At 40.4% G+C, this 25,409-nt stretch overlaps 1 protein-coding gene across 7 annotated transcripts in view; it reads right to left on the minus strand.

Annotated features, from left to right (window-relative positions):
- mypn (myopalladin) overlaps window positions 1-25,198 on the minus strand; it is a 79,760-nt gene extending 54,562 nt beyond the window's left edge. The window contains exons 1-2 of one of the 7 annotated variants that reach the window (XM_004915897.4): window positions 24,868-25,198; window positions 18,274-18,311 (exon numbers count right to left, since the gene is read on the minus strand). In XM_004915897.4, coding sequence (XP_004915954.2) covers window positions 18,274-18,311; window positions 24,868-24,870 — 41 coding nt within the window. In that variant the 5' untranslated portion in view covers window positions 24,871-25,198. Of the gene's footprint in view, window positions 1-1,250; window positions 1,604-18,273; window positions 18,312-24,867 lie in introns of those variants that run through there. The other 6 variants (XM_004915899.4, XM_004915900.4, XM_002936865.5 and 3 more) reach the window with 6 other exon arrangements.
- Window positions 25,199-25,409: the final 211 nt, after the last annotated feature.

Below are 25,409 nucleotides of genomic sequence, written 5' to 3' on the forward strand. Positions count from 1 at the left end.
ATTGTAGTGAAAGCCAGTAGAAAATCTTCCTGTAGAGGTGGTAACAACACTTGCAATTTACAAAAGAAGCTGCAGAACATATAAATAACAGACAGGCTGGCTAAGCCAATAATCAGCGTTATGCCAATGAATGTGGATTGCATATATGTGCCTGTGTTTTAGTTATTAGTTAAAACACTTGAGTATAATCCACATCACAAGAATATATACATACACAGGCACCCTACCAGGATCTACATGTGCCCAGTTGCATTCCAAACCCACATGGTTATTCACAATGAAGCAGCCTCCCCACTCACAGGACTCATAGAAAATGTATAGGCATGCACTAATGTTTTGGCCCGATCCCTATGTCTATCTGGATGATTTATTGGCACAGGTCAATGCATTTTGTTAAAACACTTTAATATAATCCACACCACACACATATATTTTTGTCTATACATAGACGGGCACCCTACTAGGAGCTAGATGTGCCCAGTTGCAGTCTAAACCCAGATGGTTATTAACAAATAAGCAGCCCCCCAACTCACAGGACTAGAAAGTAGATGCGCACTAATATTTTTTGGCCAGATCCCTATGCCTCAATCAATGCATTTTTTGTAAAAATAACTTTTGTATAGGTCAAATACACTGCAAATACAGTTCTCTTCTTTGTGTGTGAATATATAAATAAATATATGTGTATATACTCCCAATAAAGTGGTTAGCATAGGTGTGCTAAAATCCTCAAGCTGTGAGAGTTCCCACTTTATTGAGAGCTGCATTATCCAGGCCCCACATCTGCTGCTGCTTATCAAGTGTCTGCTAGAGATGGAAGGGGACAGAGTCCGAGGCAGTGTTGCCCTTTCCTATACGACTTCACTGCAGCTGTTGTGTACTCTAATCTACAGTGCAAATCACATCGTGCTAAATATAATCGCCGGGGTCATTTTACACAGCTCAGTATAAAGTAAGTCTTTATAACATCAGCCTCTATTTGCACTCATTATTGCCTTAAACATTTATTTTACATATTAGAAAAAGCTTAGAGTGGCCATAGATCAGCATCAAAAATGTCATTAACCCTCAAACATCTTCCTAAAAAAAACATACCAGTATAGACTGAAAAGGATTACTAGATTTCTCTCCAACACATTTATCCAATAAACAAGTATAAGGCAGTACCACCATGCTAGAACAATTTGCTGTGCCCCACTTAGTAGGAGATAAAAAGGAAAATTTGATGCATTAATGCTCTGAATAATTACCTAGAAATTGCTGTCAGTGTCCAGCTCTCACGGCCGTCTCTTCTATGGAAATTGTCCAAGGGTGAAGATGAAAATGAAACAATCCTATTTTAGTGAAGGCGCTGCTCAAGGGACAAGAAGGGTTATCCTGAAATTTAGGGAAAATGATTGTGTGAAGCTGAGTCAACCTGTCACCGCTGAAGCTGCAGCAGCATTTGTCTGTGGCAGGTTGTGTGTTATTTTGGGCTCTAGGCACCATGTGCCTGTAAAGCATTTCACCTCATTGGATGGGAAAACTTTCGGCAAGTGGACTCCATTCCTCTAATAGCTTGTCCCAGCTAGGAAGCACTCTGCATGCCGGCTTCCTTCTTTCTACACAATTTCCTCTGCAAATAAACAAATGCATTTGTTGCTCCCAGAGACCCCTGTACAAGGGGCTGGGTATGGTTCAGTGGGGGTGACAAAACAGACGTATCCAACAGAATCACAGTGAAGCTGACCTCAGCAAGATAATCCATTCCCCCTCCCTCCCAATATGAGTTAATAACAAGATTTGTGATTAAGATTGTTGCAATTCATGATTAATTGGGGTTAAATCTAAAGGATAAAACAGTGGCTCCCCAACAACAATTCCAGCAGCAAGAAATTTATATGAATTTGGGGTTACACATAAATCTAAAGGATAAAACAGTGGCTACCCAACAACAATTCCAGCAGCAAAAAATATATATTAATTTGGGGGTACACATAAATCTAAAGGATAAAACATTGGCTCCCCAACAACAATCCCAGCAGTAAGACACTTATATTAATTTGGGGTTACACATAAATCTAAAGGATAAAACAGTGGCTCCCCAACAACAATCCCAGCAGTAAGACACTTATATTAATTTGGGGTTACACATAAATCTAAAGGATAAAACAGTGGCTCCCCAACAACAATTCCAGCAGCAAGAAACATATATGAATTTGGGGTACACATAAATCTAAAGGATAAAACAGTGGCTCCCCAACAACAATCCCAGCAGCAAGAAACCTATATGAATTTGGGGTACACATAAATCTAAAAGATAAAACAGTGGCTCCCCAACAACAATTCCATCAGCAAGAAACTTATATAAATTTGGGGTTACACATAAATCTAAAGGATAAAACATTGGCTCCCCAACAACAATCCCAGCAGTAAGACACATATTAATTTGGGGTTACACATAAATCTAAAGGATAAAACAGTGGCTCTCCAACAACAATCCCAACAGTAAGACACTTATATTAATTTGGGGTAACACAGAAATCTAAAGGATAAAACAGTGGCTCCCCAACAGCAAACCCAGCAGTAAGAAACATGTTTTATACAGAACAACAGCACAGTAGTTAGCATTGCTGCTTTCAATGATCTCTTAGGTTCTGACCAGGGCTCTGATCTAGGGGTAGACAGAAGAGGCACGTGGCTAGGGTGCAGTTGGGGTACAATAAGAGGGCAAACGATTGGCAAGCAAGGAACAAGCAGAAAGTAGGGAAGGAGGAGAGAGCAGCAGGGGAAGGGGGGTCCAGTAGCAGAGGAAGAGAGGGTCCCCTGCTGCTGGAGTCCTCATGGGTTTCCTCTGGGTGCTCTGGTTTCCCCCAAAATCATACAAGCAGACTGCCTCCTAATGAATTTCCTAATGAAACTGACCTTGTGTGTGTTATATACAGAGAACCTTGCATTGTAAGCTCCACTGGGACAAAGAAGGATGTAAATAAGAAACTTATTGACATAATGACATGTACATATATTAACTATGTATACTGATACCTATACTAACTAACTGAGGAAAGTAAGATCAGAATAGCCTTGGATACTAGGTTTGTTCAAAAACTTACCCAGGCCCCTCTTAAAAGCATTACCAGAATCTGCCATTACAACATCACTAGGAAGGGTATTCCCCAACCTCACTGCCCTCACCGTGAAAAATCACTTACGCACAAATGGAAGATCCGTTCCCTAAGTATAAAGGGGTGACCTCTGGTTCATGAATATTTTCTATGGGAATAAAGACCCTATCTGTCTAGCTATCTGTCTATAAAGTCCTTTAATGTACTTGAAAGTGTAATCATGTCCCCTCATAGGTCAATTTCTCCAGACAAAAACAACCCCAATACTTATTTGGTTAAGCTGAAGGCATCACCACTCAATATAAATTCAGTGTAGTCTGTGTCAATTTATGCAATATAATTGGAAAGCTTTCTTATGCACAAGGTTCCTTTTTGTAAAGATAGATATTACCATGTGTGACTATGAGGGCCCACAACTGTGGGTGACTGGTAACATTCTGATTCGCAAAACAATTCCATTCACATAATATACAATTCTACTTGCTGACAAGATACAGAGATGTAGATGACTTTAATGGTTTTCTCTGGCCGCAACAGATTTACTATTCACTACAATAAAAAGGCATATTCATTTAACAATTTATTGGATCAAATGCACCATTACAGCCAGCACTTTCTGAATTTTGTAAGACCAGGAGAAAGGTATGAAACAGAATTTAGACTTTATGCCAAGGGCACAATGTCCAAAACATGCTGGTAAGCTCCAAGCAGTTCATTTGGAGTGTTCATTACTCCTGCACAAGTGATAATAGGGAATTGGACAGCTCCTATTAGATTGCTGGATTAACTTCATTGGAAGAAGGCCAGCTATGTGCATGCTGAGTGGATGGATAGTTCTCCCAATAATAATAGGATCCCATCATTAGCTGGAAAATCTGTTTTATGACAGAGAATGAGTACTTGTTAACTGAGTGTAAATAATGAGATGTGCACTAATTACCTCCCTACTACTTTACAGGCATTTCTAAACTGGCATGGAGGGAAGAGTGGGTTGATCCAGGGCTTGGCTGATTCTGGAGCCAGCAAGGATTTTCCCTGACCTTTTGAGGAAACTGAGCTCACTTCATCTGGGTTTTTGTTTTGTTTTTGGCCTGCCTCTGTGTCAGCTTGAAACTAAATATGAATACTGGTATTGAATTTATCCGGAAACCCGTTATCCAGAAAGTTCATCCCCTATAGACTCTATTATAAGCAAATAATTCTAATTTTTAAAAATGATTTCCTTTTTTTCCACAATAATAAAAGAGTACCTTGTACTTGATCCCAGCTAAGATATAGCTCATCCGTATTACATAGTAACATAGTAAGTTAGGTTGAAAAAAGACGTATTTCCATCATGCTCAACCATAATGCCTATATATAACCTGCCTAACTACTAGTTGATCCAGAGGAAGGCAAAAACCCCATCTGAAGTCTCTAATTTGCTGCAGAGGGAAAAAAAATTCTTCCTGGCTCCAAGATGGCAATCGGACCAGTCCCTGGATCAACTTGTACTAAGAGCTATCTCTCATAACCCTGTATTCCCTCACTTGCTAAGAATCCTTCCAACCCCTTCTTAAAGCTATATAATGTATCAGCCAGCCGACTGATTCGGGGAGGGAATTCCACAACTTCACAGCTCTCACAGTAAAAAATCCTTTCCGAATATTTAAACGGAACCTCCTTCTTCTAGCAGCTGCTGCCTGGCATTGCTTGCTACAGCCAAGTTTATTATCTGTACTCCAAGGTCTTTCTCCATTATGGATTTGCCTAGTGCAGTCCCATTAAGGGTATACGTGGCTTGCATATTTTTACATCCCAGGTGCATGACTTTACATTTATCCACATTAAATCTCATCTGCCACTTAGCTGTCCAGATTGCCAGTTGGTCAAGATCCTGCTGCAAGGATGCCACATCCTGGATAGAATTGACTGGTCTGCAGAGTTTTGTGTCATCTGCAAACACTGATACATTACTTATAATACCCTCCCCCAAGTCATTTATGAACAAGTTAAACAAATGTGGACCCAGTACAGAACCCTGAGGGACCCCACTGATAACCTTATTCCAAGTAGAGAATGTACTATTAACAACCACCCTCTGTACCCGATCCTGTAGCCAGTTTTCTATCCATGTGCAAACTACTTCACTAAGACCAAGTCGTTTGTGGGGAACGGTATCAAATGCTTTGACAAAATCCAAATAGATTATATCTACTGCATCCCCACTGTCCAGCTTCTTACTCAACTCATCATAAAAAAGCAATTAAATTGGTCTGACATGACCTGTCCTTCATAAAGCCATGCTGATTACTGCCCATAATGCCATTCTCCAGTACATAATTTTGTATGTGATCCCTTAACAAACCTTCAAATAACTTTCCACCAGGGATGTCAAACTTACAGGCCTATAGTTGCCAGGCTGAGATCTTACTCCCTTTTTAAATATAGGAATGACATTAGCCTTCTTCCAATCCCTAGGTACCATAACTGATGAAAGTGAGTCTGTGAATATCAGAAACAAGGGCCATTGTAATTCTGCCCCTAGCTCTCTCAGTACCCGAGGGTGTATTCCATCTGGCCCAGGTGCCTTGTTCACATTTATCTTGTGTAACCCTTTAAGCACCATATCCTGTGTCAACCACTGCATAGTTGGAGCTGAGGCAACAGTGCAGCTATTGAGTGTGACTTGGCACTCTGGCTCCTCTACTGTATACACAGAAGAAAAGAACTGGTTAAGCACATCTGCCTTTTCTGTATCCGCTGTAACCATATTGTTACTATAACTCAATGGGGCCATACCCTCAACCTGCATCTTTTTACTATTAATATACTTAAACTTTTTGGGGTTAGTTTTGGCCTCTGCCGCCTTGCGCTCCTCATTTTCTATCTTTGCCTTCCGGATTGCTGTTTTACAACACTTGTTATAGTGTTTATATTCATTAAATGCATCTACTGTCCCCTCTGACTTATATTTCTTAAAAGCTTTCCTTTTTTTCCCTATTAACTTCTTTACCTCAGAGTTAAGCCACATAGGGTGATTCTTAACACTTCTACTTTTTCTTATTAATGGAATAAATTGAGAACAGTAATAATTTAATATAATTTTAAATGACAACCATTTCTGCTCTGTGTTTTTATCAGAAAACATAATGCCCCAATCTATGCCCTGAAGCGTTGCCCTTAAGGATCTAACATTTGCTTTTCTAAAATTCAGCGTCTTTGTTGCCCCCGTGTAAATTTGTTTCCTGCACCAAACATCAAATGAAATAACATTATGGTCACTATTACCCAGGGGTTCAACCACTTGCACATTTGCTATACGTTCTGGGCCATTAGAGATCACTAGATCTAGTATAGCATGGTTCCTGGTTGGCTCCTCAACAACCTGTGACATAAAGTTGTCATGCAGCAAGTTTATAAACTTGTTCCCATTTACTGTCCTGGCAGTACTATGGCTCCAGTATCAGGATAAGTAAAATCCCCCATTATTATCACTTGCCCCAAACTAGCAGCCTTTTCTATTTGCATCAGGAGCTGAGCCTCCTCCTCTTCGCTTACATTAGGGGGTCTATAGCATACCCCTACCATTAATTTGGTAGATTATTTACTATCTGTGAGAAGCTCAACCCATAAGGATTCAGCTCCCTCTGTTACCCCCATCACTTCCTCCTTAATATTTGCTTTTAATTCCTGCTTAATGAACAGACACACTCCTCCTCCTTTTCTATTGTCCATGTCCCTCTGAAACAATGTATAACCCCCAATATTAACTGCCCAGTCATGAGACTCATTCAACCAAGTTTCAGCAACGCCAATCACATCATATTTCCGCTCCAACGCCAGTACCTCCAGCTCTCCCATTTTACCTGTCAGACTCATTGGAGGTCAAACATATCCTATCAGGTTTAATTAATGTTTAAATTATTTTTAAGTAGACTAAAGGTATGGTAGTCCAAATTACAGAAAGACTCCTTATCCGGAAAACCCAGTTCCCGAACATTCTAGATAAGAGGTCCCATAACTGTATTGGATTTATGTGAATGAAGGGTTAAACCCAGCAGAAATATTTTTTATCAGCCACACAGTCTTTCTATGACAGCTCACTTCAGTGTTCCAGAATCAACCACACTGAATTTCTATGATCACATATTCCATGTTTGTCAATGTTACAGAAGAATAAGAAAAGAAAATGACAAGAAAACAATGAAAACAGAAGGTAGAAGACACAAGGACAACAGTTATAGAAAGGCTGATGGATGTCTAGAATAGTTCACCATGAGACACAATAATGGCATTGTTATAGGAGACCCTTGGACACTCAAGGAATGGGAACACTAGATTTGACAGTAAATCCTTGTACTTTTCCATATTCCTAGATTTGGCAGGTATATACTTTGTTTTTTGTCTAGCTTTCATATTTTTCTTAAAACAATAAAAAAAAGGGAAAACTTTTATTCTATATCAACATATTGTGTAAATGTCCACAAGGCCTATTTCCAGAAAAACTGGAGGAAACATCACAAATTTGGGGATATATACTTAACACGGCCCCACTGAAAACTTTGTAGGGATAACCTGCCTAATGCCAACACACTAAACTATTAATTAAATAAACAAAGGGATGCCATCATTTTCTATGGCTTCAAAAGCATCGATGGGTTATTTTAATAATCAACATCATAGGCTTCTCATATTGCAAAGATATCACTTTGGCACATTCCTAAGTGATATAAGTATTCACACTGGTGCATCCCCTTTCCTCCTGTGTTAATACTGATAATCCGACTTAATACGATTAAGAAAGTGGCCACTCCAGCCTGCAATACTGAGTCCAGTAGTGGTGTCTCTGTGCCACAGCACCTCTAAAATTGCGTTTCCCAGCTATGGATGGAGTATCTTCAGCTGCATTAGGATTTACAAGAACTTTAGCAAGGATAAGACAAAACTACCAGACTAAGGATCTGTGGTAGTGGGAAATGATGATCTGCATCTGTATATCCTGATCTCTTAGATCTCATTTTCACATAATTCCAGTGTTTCATCATGTACAGTTTTGCGGTGAAAATTGCGTTTATAAGTGATTACACCAGTAGAGGGCGCACTGGCTAAATCAGAAAACAAATGATGCATAGAGCAGTGACTACAGTATAGTAAATGTCCTAACTTTATTTTTTGTCATTATAAAATGTTCATTGATGTATTATAGGCTGTGGGGTTGATAATCTCAAAAATCATTTAGCAGTGCTAATAAAGTAGGCAGAAGGGCATTTGTCCTGGTTCGGTTCGGTATTTGGCAAATTCCTTGGGATGGATTCGGGGGTTCGGCCGAAACCGGAAAACTGGGTTCGGTGCATCCCTAATTTGGTCACAGTTACTTTCTGATTTAGGGCAATATGTCCCTATTGACCAATACAGCGTACTGTGCCCTATATACTGTATATATGTTGGAGGGCAGGGCTGCCATTAGAAACTTTAGGGCCACAAAAGTGCGCGTTACCAAAATTTCGACCATGCCCCTTGCGTATGCAATATAAACTGCTGATGTTACCCTATAATAACCAATTCATATAAAGAGTTCCATTAATTAATGTGATAATTAGGGGGCCCAATAATGTTGCTATGCGGCCTAATAACGAGTCATTCCCACTGCTGGAAAGTTCATATAGGAGACATTCATATAATTTAGTAAATAGATCCCAATATACACAGCTGATTAATGTGTTATTTGTTATTAGTGGATAGAATATTGCCTGCAGGTCAGGCAAATTAAAACATATTATTGGTTTTCATTAGATCAGTGGTTCCCAAACTGTTTAGGACGAAAGGGGGAGGCTTCCGGGCACCCTATTCTCAAATCCGGCCCTGCTAACAGGGTGAGGATGCCTACCAACTGTCTTGGAAAATTCCAACTTCATGGCTCATTACAGTGACATATGGGGTGAACAATTATTTGCTGTGCTAGATATATTAGTAGATGCGGCTGAAACTAATGCTACAGAAGAGTTTACAGCTGTGGGGGTCCCTGGCCAAATGTTGCACCTCAAAGGGGGGGCTTAAAAAGTCTAAAAACCAATGCATTTGATAAAAGGGAAATTATTCAATGAGCAAAGAGAACAAAAAAGAGAAATCAATATGCACCAAAAACAAAAATTCTGGAGTATGGTAGCTCCCATTGCTATCTCTATAATGAAATATACACAGGAGGAATTCGCTGTGCACACATCATTCTACATACTTATCTTCATACTTTATTACCAATACATTTCATATCATCAGTATGTTCAAATACATTTTATTTTCTGTTTTTAAACCCAGAAATCCTTTGGCACAGTTCTACACAAGTCTACAGCTCTTTTGTATACAATAGGACTTAGCAATTTAAGCTGTATTTATTTGACCTTAGTAAACTGAGCATTAGGTGATCCCTGAGCTAAGACTATATTTAGTTCCTTATTACATACTGGGAGCATGAGAAAAACAGCCAACAATTTTACAGATGACACATTGTAATCAGATGCTTAGATATTAACTGTAGTACTTTCTGACTTGTGGATAACTAAGAACCTGACCGTGGGTAGCATTTTTTGGGGGGAGACAATTAATAGTCACTAACAGGAAAAAATTACTCGCCCACCCAATAAACACAATAGGGCTCATTCACAATGCCTCACACAGTTTACAAAGTGCAAAAATAAGCTGCAATCTGCGTATCCTAATGCTGCAGTCTTCACTGAAGAGCACAGTGTAGAGGGGTAGAAGTGTTCCATAGTTATGTCCCCCCGGGGACATAAATGTCCCATAATAAGTTTAAGGGCTATATAACACTAAGGGCCGATTCATTAAAACGCAAGTTCGAATCCCGAATGGGAAAAATTTGGATTGGATACGATAATTTCTTAGGATCGGCAATATCGCGATTTGGTCATGATAATATTGAACGATCGTAAAATGCAGGAAATCCATTCTGACTTTGATCCTTCTGTGCAGGATTTTGGGAGCCTCCCATAGGACTCAATGGCACTCTGCAGCTCCAACCTGGCCCAAGGAAAGTCTCCTATAGGGCTCAATGGCACTCTGCAGCTCCAACCCGGCCCAAGGAAAGTCTCCCATAGGGCTCAATGGCACTCTGCAGCTCCAACCTGGCCCAAGGAAAGTCTCCCATAGGGCTCAATGGCACTCTGCAGCTCCAACCCGGCCCAAGGAAAGTCTCCCATAGGGCTCAATGGCACTCTGCAGCTCCAACCTGGCCCAAGGAAAATCTCCCATAGGGCTCAATGGCACTCTGCAGCTCCAACCCGGCCCAAGGAAAGTCTCCCATAGGGCTCAATGGCACTCTGCAGCTCCAACCTGGCCCAAGGAAAGTCTCCCATAGGGCTCAATGGCACTCTGCAGCTCCAACCCGGCCCAAGGAAAGTCTCCCATAGGGCTCAATGGCACTCTGCAGCTCCAACCCGGCCCAAGGAAAGTCTCCCATAGGGCTCAATGGCACTCTGCAGCTCCAACCCGGCCCAAGGAAAGTCTCCCATAGGACTCAATGGCACTCTGCAGCTCCAAGATGGCCCAAGGAAAGTCTCCCATAGGGCTCAATGGCACTCTGCAGCTCCAACCCGGCCCAAGGAAAGTCATGATATGGAAACTTGAATGAATCCGAAACTTTCGTACTCGTTGTGACAATACCAGTTTTGTCACTTTTTTTTTATGCACAGTACGATAAAGTCGCATTAAATAACGAAAAAATCGGCGAAAATTCACAAGGTATGAAAAAGTCACAGAAAACACGAACGGTCCGATCGAATGAACAATCGGATTGTTCGTGGATTGATAAATCTCCCCCTAGGACTGTTCCCTTATGTGTCCATGTGTGCACTGACAGGCAGATGTCCCCAGCCTAGTTTTGTAAGGAGGACAGGTAACTGGTAGGGGGCAGCATGGCTCAGCCACTCCATGCAGCATAACAGTACATGGAGGCCCTGAATTATTATTAAAATGTGGATTTACGCAAACAAAATTTTCTCTCACTGATTTAATGGACCTGAACATTCTTAAAATATGTGGGATATGTCTCAGTCCTGTGTTACCCGCCAAGAAAGGGTTTACACATTTCTACAAGGAGGAGTAAGAGGCAGGGCACAAGGATAAGGTGCATGCTAAGCATTTATAGTTTCAAAATAAATAAAGTAAAATACAGTATATAAAAATAGAAAAAGCATCAGTAATTTCCTTTTGGGGATGGATGATGGAGAGATGGGAAGAGTAGTCCTCCTATTAGTCTATGAGGTAACAGCTCAAAATGACACCTTAAATACTTTTAGGATTGCCAGACATTGAAAGGGAATCACTACACACAAAAATGTCACCTAACTCCAAAATGCCTTATTAAAATTTGAAAGTACAGTGTTGTTATGGAGGTAGTATGGTTGCACCAATATACTTTACAACAGGTTCAGACTGGGGGGTTCGGGGCTCCCCACCGCGTACCGCACTTCCTCCTTGTGCCCATGATGGGGTGAGGAAATGCGCTGACGCCTGCAGTTGGTGGAGGGAGCAGAATAAGTGAGTGGGGGCTAGTGTTTTTTTCCCAGTGCCTGCTGACCCAGTCAGACCCTGATTGACCGAACATGATTCCTGCCACCATTGCGGAGATGTTCTGGTAGACCTCAGATACATCACGTGTGGATTACCTTTAGGGGCCCAAATTCCCTTTCATTGTAAACCTCAGGGAATAATACTAACCTGAGTCCCCTTTGTGTGGTTGAAGCCATTAGAAGCATGTTTGAGCAGTAGGCTTGAGACCACCCAAACACCTTAAGCACCTAATTCCATTATATTCTGTCTGGTTGTACTCATGAGTTTTCAGAATTACATTTCATGACATTCACGTTTCATTGTGTTTTTTTAGACGCCACGTGCTGCATTTTCTTGTGCTTAATATGTGTTAAGAAGACAATAGAATAGAGGGTTGCATTTGGAACTGACAACAATGCACTTATATTAGGTGCATTTATAAACAAAATATATGCATTTTTATGACCTCAGCATTAGTCTCTAAACAAGTTAAAAAACGCCTGTGTGTAAAAGCCTAAGCGAGCTACCTCCTATGTATCCTACGTTGGAGCTCTGGGCTGTTCTTTTTAGCTGGCTTGTCTGCCTTACACTCCTATATACCTTTTTTAATGAGGCTCCTGTACCACAACATAACTAAAGGGATGGTTCTATTAGGTAACTCTTTTTTACTGCAGCCTTGTTGTCCCAAGCTCCCCAGCAGTGTTCACTCTGTTCGGCAGGTAGAGGTCAAAGAGGAATAGTAACAAGCTCCCAGTCACCCCATTTAACATTATGGGGTCCTACAGATACTACTTAGAATATAGCTTTAAACCAAGGCTATACACTAAAAAAGTTAGCTTGCTGTCCTGTAGATAGTCTCTGTGATGAAAAGGGCCTGTGATGCCCGAAACATGTTGTGTGGGTTGCAATAAAGTTGCGTTTTAAGCAGTAAATCCGCATTTGTCCATTCAGTCTCTCATTAATAATTATTACCTACTAAGAATATAGCACTGGTACTGATAAAACAACACATTATTTACCACAAATAGGAAAAAATGCCTCAAAACCTCTGTCTTTCAAGCAGGGTCAGAGTGAGGATGTGCAGGCCCAACTGGGCACACGGGGCACATGCCCCCTGCAGGGGCCGCTTTGCTCCCCACAAGCGTTCATAAGTAGACGCAATTGGGGAGGAAGGCCAACTGGGATCAGGTCTGGCACAGGCGGGGCCCACAGGTGCACCAGGTTTTCTTTCCATTGTCCCGCCAACCCAGTCCAACCCTGCTTTCAAGTAGAGGGGAATGCTAAAAGTTACACAAAGAGAAGACAGTAAGCAATGACTAAGCCTTTGGGACTCCAAAATTAGATTGTCGAACAGTCCTGGTTCAGGAACAGCAGATATTTTTGGGTGATCTTGAAGTTAAAAAAGATCAGTTTATTTGCTGGTGATACAACTAATGTTTATTCAGTTTTCTTCAGAAATAAAAAAGTTACTTTACACAGAGAGATACTAATCACAAATAAGCTGGATAGGTTATTTGACTGGGGTATAAGCATATGTCCCAACTTTGAAGTGGCTATTACTAGAACTAAATCTGGCCATACATGTACTAATAATATGATACGAAGTTAAGTTCATTTATATAGTGCAATCATGATAAACAGATCTGTCATATCACTCAACGCCAAAGTGGGCAGCAAATATTCAACTCCCCCCCAACCCTAACCCATGCTGTTACAACCAGAGCCAATGTAAAACTCACCCTGCTGCCATAATTTATATATCCATTCCATCACCTGCAGTTTATAAATCATGGAAGCAAAAATTGTAGATCCATCACCAGAGGGGGTGTGAGAAGGGCAGGGGTATCATACCCGGAGGGGCTGAGACAGGGCATAGAGTTTTTGGGGGTGAAGGGCTCTGTTTGTAGTTAAGGCCACCAGTCACCCGCCCACGGCCAGCCACATGCACTCAACCTACCAGAAAAGTAATCATCCGGTCAGCCCACCACCAAACACTAGTGCTAACCACTAAACCAAGCTTTTGCAAATGTTTCTGATGTATATCAAGTAAGATCACAGCCTCTCTCAGCTGACCTAATATAATGTTAGATTTTCCACTTGCTTGACCACATTACTTATTATGTAGTAATAAGTCATCTGAAATTGTAACTCCTGGTCTATCATCTGCTGTTATTGTTAGTGTGGTGCCATCAATATTATGTTATGCCTTTGGATTCCTGTACTGTAACTGCAAAGTTTTGCCCTTGCTGACATCAAGCCTCATTCCACATGGTAACCCTGCTTTATCTAAATGCAGACATTTCCCCTGTACTCAAGGAATGTGAACCCTGCTTCAGATCCTTGTGCCATCTCCACAAGCCTTGCCATTCCTTTCAATACATCTCAACGGTAACTAACAAGTAATTAAAATAGAATCAGACATGTAATACATCTATGAGGCCATAATTGCATGTATGCTTCTCTGATCCTGAATCAGTTCCATCAAACATTAGCAATAAATCCTTCATTTTCAAATCTGTGGGCCAGGTTTCAGTACTAATTTTTTTAACAAACTCTTTAATGAACACTAATAGATTGATATATATTCATTAAAATGTGATAAACTCTAACTATTCACTGAAAGAAAATGTGTCCCAGCATCAGTAATTACAATATAGTTTATATATAAGCTCTTGGGAATCCATGGGCCAGCCCTCCAAGCTGAAATAGGGCAACAGGACATGGTTACATAACATATAAGATTTAGTGGGGGGGGCATTTAATGACATTTGGATTTTCGTGGTTTTCAGTGGCATACTGGCACGCCGTTGGGCCCCCCTGCAGCGCATCTTTGGAGGGGCCTACGAGGCAAGGACTGCATCAACACGCTGATGCACTTTTTGTCCTAATAGAATATTTTGGGCCAGATATCGGCCAGGCAGGCCCGTCTAAGGGGCCCCATATACTCAGACTGTCGGCATTTTTTATCGGCTCATGTATGGCCAGCTTAACTCAGTATGCCTAACAGCAGTACATCCACCCTTCTGAAGGCTGACATAAGTGTAATATTTTGTTAAGCACAAACTGCATATAAATGTCAGTATTTCAGATAACAATTTTGCTGCATCTATAATTAAGTATGTGATACCTACTTTGGAGCTAGGGGGAAGAATAATTTGTTTTATAGAAGCTACTGTATATGTCCCCATTAAACAGAAAAATATTAATTTTAAAAACATCCATTTTGTGCCAGTTACAGGCACTGAAACAGGCATGCAGAGTCAAATACTGAGAAGGATTGTTTTCCACTAATATGGCTGTTATAAGAGAAAAAGGTAAACATTTAAAAATATATATTTGCTTTAAACGTATAAGTAAGATTTCTAGATTTACAGATAATAGATCCCATAGCTTTACCCTCCCTTAAATTCCCAGTTAGGCATAGGAAGTCATGATAATGTACATATACATCATTTAATTGTTTTCATTACATTCTGCCTATTCATAAACATTTAGCATTACATTTTATGGCATCCATGTTTCATGGTGTTGTTTCAGACGCCACATGTTGCATTTTCCTGCGCTTGACATGTGCTCAGAAGACAATAGAATAGAAGGTTGTGCTTGGAACTGACACAAACATACTAAGATGCCTTTAAAATATATAATATATGCATTATTAGTACATTTAAAAAGGCCTGCATGCAAGAGCCCTTGTCCATTGTTCTCTGTTGTAGAAAAGGCTCAAATGTATCATCCATTCTGATAAATGTGCCCCTTACTTGTGGTGGTGTAAAGGCACTAGGGTTGCCACCTTTCCTGGCTCCTTACTCCAGGAAGAGGGTGGCTGGTGACATCATGGTGGCAGAGGCGCTTGGCTGATTGTCGGATTAATCTCAGCAAGTCCTGTCCGGTTTTTCTAATTTGAGAAAACCAGGCAGGCAATTTTGACCCGGACAGCCCTTCCAAAAACCGTCTGTCTGGGTCAAAACCAGCCAGGTGGCAACCCTAATAGGCACCAACTGAGTACTCCCTTTGTGCTATTCCTGTACCCTACCAAGATCCTATTTCAACTTCTCAGCACCCTGAGATTTTATTGCTGAAAATGCCTTTCTTTGTTGTTGTAACTCATTTGAATTGACTGATAACTTTAAAGGAATTCTGTCATGGGAAAACCTGTGTTTGACCAAATGCATCAATTAATAAGACTCCTCCAGTAGAATCCTGCATTGAAATCTGTTTTTCAGAAGAGCAACAGATTTTTTTAATTTTTAATTTCGAACTTTGATGTGGGGCTAGATATATTCTTAGTTTCCCAGGTGCCCTGAGTCATGTGACTTGTGCTTTGAAATACTTTTGTCACTCTTTACTGTATAACATCTCCCTGACACCTGTATTGCTAAAAAAAAAATGCACCCCACCTATTGGTATAAATGAGAACAGCACTCAATAGTAAAAATCCAAGTCCAGTTCAGCCAACTCATGACTCCTCTAGTTACACTGAGTAGATGAAACAATAGCTTATCTGAAAGCAGTTCCATTGTAAAGTACTGGCTCCTTCTGAAAGCTCAGGATCAGGCACAATGACTGGAGATGGCTGCCTACACACCAATACAATTAAAAAAATACATTTATTGGCTCATGAATACCATTTTGAATGGTAGAATGATTTATTTGCAATGTGAACAGTATAAAGTAGTAATAAATTCATGACAGAATCCCTTTACATAGAATCTATGGAATAACTGGACTACACAAACTTTCTACTCATAGATACTCAAGTATCAAGCTAATAGTTTTCCCATTGAATCAAGCTCTCAGAATAGAAAGAAAGCAAACAACTACAGTGAAATAACAAGCAAGAGATTTGTAGAACCAATGGTCTATGGCAGTGCTGTCCAACTTCTGTTGTACCGAGGGCCAGAATTTTTCCGACCTACGTGGTGGAGGGCCGATAATGGAAGCCAGTTTTGACCACTCCCCTTTTTGAAACCGCACCCACTTGAAACCACACCCATGTTATCACATGACCATACCCATATTAATGGTTGTAGTACAGCAAAAACCTGCCATACTCTGCCTGCCCTACCCTGCCTGTGTGCCATACTCTGCCTGCCCTACCCTGCCTTTGTGTGTGCCATACTCTGCCTTCCCTGCCCTGCCTGTGCATGCCATACTCTGCCTGCGTGCCATACTTTCACTGTGTGTGCCATTCTTGGCTGGTTTGTGCCATACTTGGCCTGTGTGTGCCATACTCTGCCTGCCCTACCCTGCCTGTGTGTGCCATACTCTGCCTTCCCTACCCTGCCTGTGTGCCATACTCTGCCTTCCCTACCCTGCCTGTGTGTGCCATACTCTGCCTTTCCTACCCTGCCTGTGTGTGCCATACCTTCACTGTGTGTGCCATTCTTGGCTGGTTTGTGCCAAACTTGGCCTGTGTGTGCCATACTCTGCTTGCCCTACTCTGCCTGTGTGTGCCATACTCTGCCTTCCCTACCCTGCCTGCGTGTGCCATACTTTCACTGTGTGTGCCATTCTTGGCTGGTTTGTGCCAAACTTGGCCTGTGTGTGCCATACTCTGCCTGCCCTACCCTGCCTGTGTGTGCCATACTCTGCCTTCCCTACGCAGCCTGTGTGTGCCATACTCTGCCTTTCCTACCCTGCCTGTGTGTGCCATACCTTCACTGTGTGTGCCATTCTTGGCTGGTTTGTGCCAAACTTGGCCTGTGTGTGCCATACTCTGCTTGCCCTACTCTGCCTGTGTGTGCCATACTCTGCTTGCCCTATGCTGCCTGTGGGTATGGCACACACAGGCAGCCAACAGTGACACAATGCTGGCACTGCTCCTACAGTCTGCACAATAACTATATATTAAAAAACTTTTTAATTGCAGTACCACCTCAGTATATGTTCTTTTTGTAGTATGCAGGGATTATTTGTGGGTTTCTACTGCTCCTGAGGTGTGAACAGGGGAACAATGGGGGTGATTACAGCCTGAGCCTGAGGTGTGAACACTGCAGGGGGTGAACAATGCAGAGATTAAAAGGTGTGAACAACACAGGGGATTACATATTTAAACAATACAGCCTGATTACAGCCTGAATCTGAGGTGAGAACCATGCAGGGGGTCAGTTAATCTCAGTACTGATACCATTTAAATCTTACACAAGGGTAAGCCATCAAAGCAGCCAGACAGGTGGGGGGCCACACAGAGGGGGGTCGCGGGCCGCATGCGGCCCGCGGGCCGCCAGTTGGACAGCACTGGTCTATGGGGACATTATGTAACATAGAGAGTTCTTGCGTAAGTTTGGGTTGGGGATAATCAAACAGAAACAGGGCAGTTCAAGTGATGCTATCCTTGTGGAAAATGAAACATTTTTCCACTGACTCAGAGAGCCACTTCAATGAATAATGCAAACATAGGCCAGGGTTTGTAATAAGCGTTAGTTGTTTTTTTTAATTTAATGCTAGTTTCTTCGAAATAATTTCCTTTAATTTATTGAAAATAACATTATTGAAAAACACACACAAACCCAGCAAAATATTAATGTATTAATAGAAATATTTGCAGTTGATGGGGAAATATGTTAGAGCCCATAGTGGGAATTTGTTATTAATCAGCAAATTTGAAAAGAGGACTCACTCATTGCTAGCTTCTGTGTGTTGAGAAATTTCCTGACCCTAAATAAAAAAACACATATTATTTGAGACTGGTCTTTAAATGAAATGCCAAGAGAAACTGCTTATTTAAGGAGTCCAAGCTATAGTAGCTGGCACTTAGCACTGGCACTGTAAAACATTTCCTATTTCTGCTAGTAATTGCAGATGAAATTCTATTGACAGCACCAAACCAAGGCAATTTTATTAAATATCACATAATTGCCAAAGGCCTTAAACTTTTTTCCTTTTACCTTTTATGCAGAATGATAATGTCAAAATCTTATTGAGCTTATTTTATGCATAGAACATCCCTCTACCAAATGAGTGGGGACACTACTTATATATATGAACAGCAGGACTAGTGGACATTCAGAGACAGTGTGTTCACTGTAATTCCTTAAAAACAAAAGAAACGTATAGGCAATAATACATATGTATAGGATTAATTATAGATGTTCCTCACTGCAGGGTGTACAGAGTTTTACTATAATACAAAGAGAGATAAACTTAATACACGGAAATACACTGGTTCAGTTCATTATAAATAAACATGACCAAAAAAATATATAATGATTACTGACCCATTAAGCTTTCCTGTGAACTCTGCTCACTTTATAGCTGCTGAAGTGTATGAAACTGTTCTCTGTTTTTGTGGATATTAATGTCTTCCAGTTGAAATATAAAAAATTACAATACTCTTAATCTAACGTGCCTGTTGAAGAGATATCAATAATCTCAAAAGCATAGATGTTTACATGGCTCAGTCGATAATCACTATGGCAGTGACCAAAGCCTTATTGAGCCAAACCAATCACCACTTCAGTTGAGAGAAATACTTGCAACCCCAGGATGGAGAAAGGAGCTGATGCTTTTTTTAGACTCCCTGTGATGCTTCCAAACAGTGTATTCTGGTGTTTGCTGCAATACAACAGGCTGCCAGTAATGTGGCCACTGCATGTGCAAATGTCTGATTTACTTGCAATGCTCCCTCTACGCTAGTGATCCCCAACCAGTGGCTCATGAGCATCATGTTGGATGTTGCTCTCAGTGGCCCTAAAGCTAGTCCTAATTTTTGAATCCCTGGCTTGAGGGCAAGTTTTGCTTGCATAAAACAAGGTGTACCGTCAAACAGAACCTCCTTTTTACATATGAATGTGGCTCATGGGTGAAAAAAAAATGTTGGGTAACCCTGCTCTAAGCTATGTATTATCATGTGAAAAATGTTCCTGACATTCAGAGTGATTTAATGAAATGGCACATTTATCAAAGCATTGCATGATTCATTCTGTGCTATAGGGCATTGGAGCTTGAGTTAGACCAAAGCTCTTACACCTACTGTAATTCGGATTTGAATGCAATGCAAATTAGTGGGACAATTTGGAAAATCCCCTTGTAAATGTAAAGTCCTGGCAAACTGTAATTGGTAGGTTCAATTTCAGCCAGGGTAGTACTTTTTGTATCAAGAACCTGAGCCCAGTTGAAGATTAAGAGTTACCTTTTTTGTACAATAATTTTTTAAAGTCCCCATGCTGAAACCAGTACAAACCTGAAGACGTAAAGAACAGCTGCACATTCTTATTTTGTTACCCTAGACCCAAAGTTTGCAGAGATACCGAGTATAACTGTAAGGGCAACGTCAGACATGGATAGGAAACACTCTGGTTATCACGGAGGTGAATGTAAGTATAAATACCTCAGTGATTCATAAACAGATCATGCAGTACATGCCTTGACATCAGGGAAGAAATGAAGCATTCATTATATTATACAGGGGAATGCTGTTTAACAGAGATGCTTCTTGGGATAGAATAACCAGTGTAATACCCCTGGGACCACATTCTGAGAAGCCACTGAAGCCTGAAATTTGATATTTTGTGATAGTATGACACATTTACATTTCTAATCAAGCCTATAACTCAACTTATTAACTGATAATCCTATTGCAATTGGACACGAGTTTATAAATCTGACATTTGATCAAGAATATTTCCATTTAAAATATGATAATGACACCAACAGTTAAGTCATAAAGTATATACACACCTATGCTAAAGATGTTTAAATTTTTACAGCTTAACTCTTATCATATTACAATGCATTGCCTGTGTTATATAGGGTATCTACTTGATTTCTATATAAAGTAATTTCAAAATAATAGCTGAGACCAAATTATTTCAGCTTTTAGTTACCATACCTGGTTTCCTGTGTGCCGACAGTTTTCATACACTTTGCTATTATTTAGCGGTATTGCTAAAGGGGTACAATTAGGGTAGCCTTCCACAAGCTTCTCATAATATATTGCTGGAATTTTTGCTCATTCCTCCTGACACGATTGTTAGTCAGGTCTGTGGGACTCCTTGCTCAGACTCATTATTTTTTTTTAATTCAGTACATACATTTTCAATAGGATTTAGGCCTGGGCTTTGTGATGGCCACTTCAATACTTTCACTTTGTTGTGTTTCTGGCAGATGTCTACATAACCCTCCTTCCTTCCATCTATTTACTGAAGTGCACCAGTCCTTTTTCCAGAAAAACACCCCCACAACATGATACTACCACCTCCATGCTTTACATTTGGAATGTTGTTCTTTGGCTTAAAAGATGTACTCTTATTCTTTCACACATAGCGGAGATCATTATGGCTAACCAGTTCTATTTAGCTTCAGCTGACCAGAGTTCCATTACCCAAAAGGCTAGGGACTTCTTGCATGACAGCCTTTCTGGCCATGGCACTGAAGGACTCTTTTATTGGTGGATGATGATACTTTCATATCTAATGTCTTCATCTCCTTCACTAATTCCTTTGTTGTTGGGGTTCACTTGAACCTTTGGGAGTTATTCCTGAATGAAACAGTCTGTGTGTTGGATTTCGGATTTGAGTATAGATGTTTGTATAAATAAATGTGGAACCTTGGGCGTTTTGGAAATTCTTCCTAAAGAGGAAATGGACTTGTGGAGGTCCACAAATGTTTCTTAGGTCTTAGCTGAGTTGCTTGAATTTCTAATGTTATTAAGGGCAAACAGGAAGTGGCTCTAAGATAAATCCTAAAATACAGCCACAGGTGCATTCCCATTTAACTAATTACAGTTGGGGAGAAGCTTCTACAAGTCATTGCATCACATTCTGAAATCTTCAAGACTTTTTAAAGGGACATTCAACTTGGTGTATGTAACTTTTGACCCATAGGTAAATAAATATGTTAAATAAAAGCAGAAATAAACCAGTCTCCAAATTATCAAAGAACAATCATGAAAAATATTTTTATTTTATTGAAAATATAAAGTCTAGACAAACATCTTGTTGCACCATTACAAAGTTATGGCTATTGAAGCAGCCTCCCGTCCCCCACTCTCCAGAATCCCTGGCCTGCATCACTGATTTGCTGTGGCATGTCATGAGGCCACACCCCACAACAGCAAATATGTGCAAAGGGAAAGTAAAGAAATGGAGGAGGGCTGGGCTGGGTGCTGATGAAACTGCATTTGTACATATAACAGTAAAGCAGTTATGGTTTATATCCTTTATATCTAGTAAATATACATAAATGGAGGGCACTCACTTCACATGCAAAAAACAGCAATATAGGTGTTTGGTGCAAGAAACCCAAAGACAGTACCCCCATACAGGGCACCTAAAACAGTAATTTTAAATAGGATAAGGGTTTGCACACAGAAAGTGGTAGGATTGAAAAATATAATCCTTTATATAGTATGCAAAAGATTTAACAGCAATCAATTTTAATTACAAGATTACAAAAAAGATTTGTAAGATAATACATACCACAGAATGTGCATAGGCAAAAGAAGACACAGATGTTAGTGGATACACTTGCCAAAGATGAGAATTACCCCAACGTTTTGGCAAAGAGCCTTTCTCAAGGGGATTCTAAGCTGCAAGTTACATGATTGTCAGCTGATACTTATACAAAAACTGGATCTTTGGACCAGTGCTGTCCAACTGTTTCCCTATAGTTAGCCAATTATTCCCTACACAATTTGTTCAGAATCAGATGGTAACAATAAAATCATCCTGTCATCAAAAGAGGTCAGTGGAACTCTGGTGCAGTCTGAATGCCAAAAATAGTTTGAGGTCTACTTCTAGCCTATGAGTCCTGTAATGTGCCTACAGTAACATTGTAGTAGTAATGTGACATTCTTTGGTGTGTCACTTACCAGTTCCGCTGCCAACCTAAAGCAGCTTGAATCCAAGAGCAAACTGAAGAACACACTTATACAGCAGGCCTATATCTAATATATAGGTACCTGTGGGCCCTTGTCTTGGATGGCAACATTAGAAAGTGTCCCACAGATATCTATATGCTATAGCAGGGGTCCCCAACCTTTTTAGCACCATGGCCCGGTAGGAGGCAAAAAAAATTTTCCACGGACCGGAGGCAGAGGGGAGGGGGCGGGGCGCAGTGCATAATACATGCGACGCGCTGGGGGAGGGGGGTGCGCTGCGGCCCACTGCCATGCCGTCCACGGCCCGGAACTGGTCCGCGGCCCAGCGGTTGGGGACCCCTGTGCTATAGGACCAGTTATTCAGAATGCTCGGGACCAGGGGTTTTCCAGATAAGGGATCTTTGTATAACTTGGAGCTCCATCCCTCAAGTCTACTAAAAATAATTAAAACATTACATAAACCCAATAGAATAGTTTTGGCTCCAATAAGTATTAATTATATCTTATTTAGGATCAAGTACAAAGTACCAGAAACCAGTTTTAAAAATCTGAATTATTTTTGGATAACCAGTTTTCTGTATAACAGATTCAATACCTGTAGATAGAAAAAAATAATTTCCAGCTTGCCACCGTATATATGCTGCTAAATCCAACAACAGATCTAAGGCTAAAGCCATGCGGGCGTATTCTTGGCAAGCCGAAAAACGCTACTGTAAATTTACCCTACCTTGTGTCTGCACCCGAATGAATGGAATACGCTCGGGTGCAGGCACATATAGCCGATATCCACCAAAAAACACGAGACTTCATATTTTCGGTGGATATCTGCTACATGTGCCTGCACCCGAGCGTATTCCATTCATTCAGGCGCAGGCATAGGTAGGAGCGTATTTTATGGCTTGCCGAAAATATACGCCATACGCTAAGGGGCCTATTCATTAAAGTATGACTGGGTATGATTACAAAAAATGTTTATTTTTTCTAAGTTTCAGAACTGTGAGTATTTTCTGCAATTTTTTCGTTAATTTCTGCAACTTTTTCGTGCTTTGCAACAATTTGTGCGACAAAATCGTATTTGTTGCAATGAGAATTAAAGTTTTGTTATTCATTCAAGCATATCATGACTTTCCTTGGGTCAGGTTGGAGCTGCAGAGTGCCATTGAGTCCTATGGGAGCCTTCCGTAATCATGCACTGAAGGTTCAAAGTCAGAAAGTTTTTTGCGCCATTTACGATTGCTCCAATACGAAAATTTCTGCTTTCAGATCATACCACAATATTTTTGTACGACCACGATACAAAATTTTTATCAGATTTAATCCGAATTTTTCTAATCGTACTTTTAAATGTCTGAAATTTGGACTTTGATAAATCAGCCCCTATGTGTAGTATTAGCCTAAGGGGGACTTTGATGTTGAATAATGATTGCTTCCTGCTGTGTCTTCATCTATGGAAAGTACATAGGGGAAATATACAATATTCCCCAATAATAATGGCTGTGCACTGCTTTGCGAGGCATTGCCCCATATGCTCAGAAAAATATCAGATTGTATATTGTTTTTGCACTGCACTTCTTCTTTGTGGACTTAATAGAAACAACCTGTATACCCATCTTATTGTGGCTAGTTTAATCACACTAACCAATAATAATAGTATACCTGGCATATGTCATACCTATGTCTCTGTCCTGGAGTAAAGGCAGATCTCCTGGATGCTTAGGGTCCCCAGCAGACAACAAATCATAGTACATCCAGTTTTTTAACATACCTTACAAAATCCATTCAGTTCACAACAATAAAATTGTGTTGTGGGGAGCAAAATACTTGGTACACTACCCACTCCATCTCAGCCTTACATCCTGTAGACTGCCTTGAGATTCTTTAGTATGATATTTTGCTATTCTGTTTTTCACTAAATTTTGACTGTTTTCTGTAACTAAATAAAAGGCAGGGGTAAGGGTTTAGCATATCTGATGCACCTTCATTTCTCTATTTAATAACAAATAAACAATGCTTTTCTTTCTAAGCAAATACATGATACATAGAAATTACAACTTATTCCTGTAAATCTTTTCCTGTCTTAATAAAATTATTTTTGAAAGAGTTTAAGAGACACTGAGCGGTCCTTAATCTGTCCGGCTAAATAAGAAGTAAACTTGGCAGGATACTTACTCCAGCTTCATACAGATCTTTCAGCACCTGAACTACTGATTTTGGGATTTCAGCCATAAGGGGCTGACTGCATCATTCTAAATCAATTCTTGTCTTCTACTAATTTAAAAATATATATCCACAACAAATGTTCTTATTGTTATCTCTGGCAGACTGTACGCTTTTCATGTCCCCTTGTACAGTAGATCAAACTACAGAATGAAGAAAATAAACTCAGTATCTTACCATCCAGCATTTAGACAGACATGCACCCTCGGCACTTCCTCTGTCCTACATGGTCCTTGGTCTCGTGCCTCCCTCTGTCAGGACAGCAATGGCTGCTTTCTTTTTTTGCTTTTTAGAATGCTAATTATAGGTACCCTTCTCATCCTGCTATGGAAAAAAAAACATTATGCCCTGCCAAGAAGTGAAGAGTTCACACCACTTGTAGCTAACTGGTGTTTACACAGTCTGTCTAATGGGGGTCAGACAAATGTAGAAAATGTAGAAAAATTGTATCTATCTTTCTGTGTATCTGTCTATTGCTCTATTATCTATCATCGCTATCGTTTTCTTCTTCTTCCTCTCCTGTTGGATGATACACCTTATTCTAGATCATACAACAAATCAAAGGATAAATGTAAACATTTTTATGGCTGGGTGACTTAATTCAATAAAAAGAATACTTTTTCTCAATTAACCCTGCAGTCACCACAAGAAAAAAACAGGCTTACTTCGAGGAATATTTTTTGGGGGGACTCTTTAGGATACATTTTGCCAAATTCAAT

The sequence above is a fragment of the Xenopus tropicalis genome, chromosome 7, assembly GCF_000004195.4.
Source record: "Xenopus tropicalis strain Nigerian chromosome 7, UCB_Xtro_10.0, whole genome shotgun sequence".
NCBI classification, from domain to species: Eukaryota; Metazoa; Chordata; class Amphibia; order Anura; family Pipidae; genus Xenopus; species Xenopus tropicalis.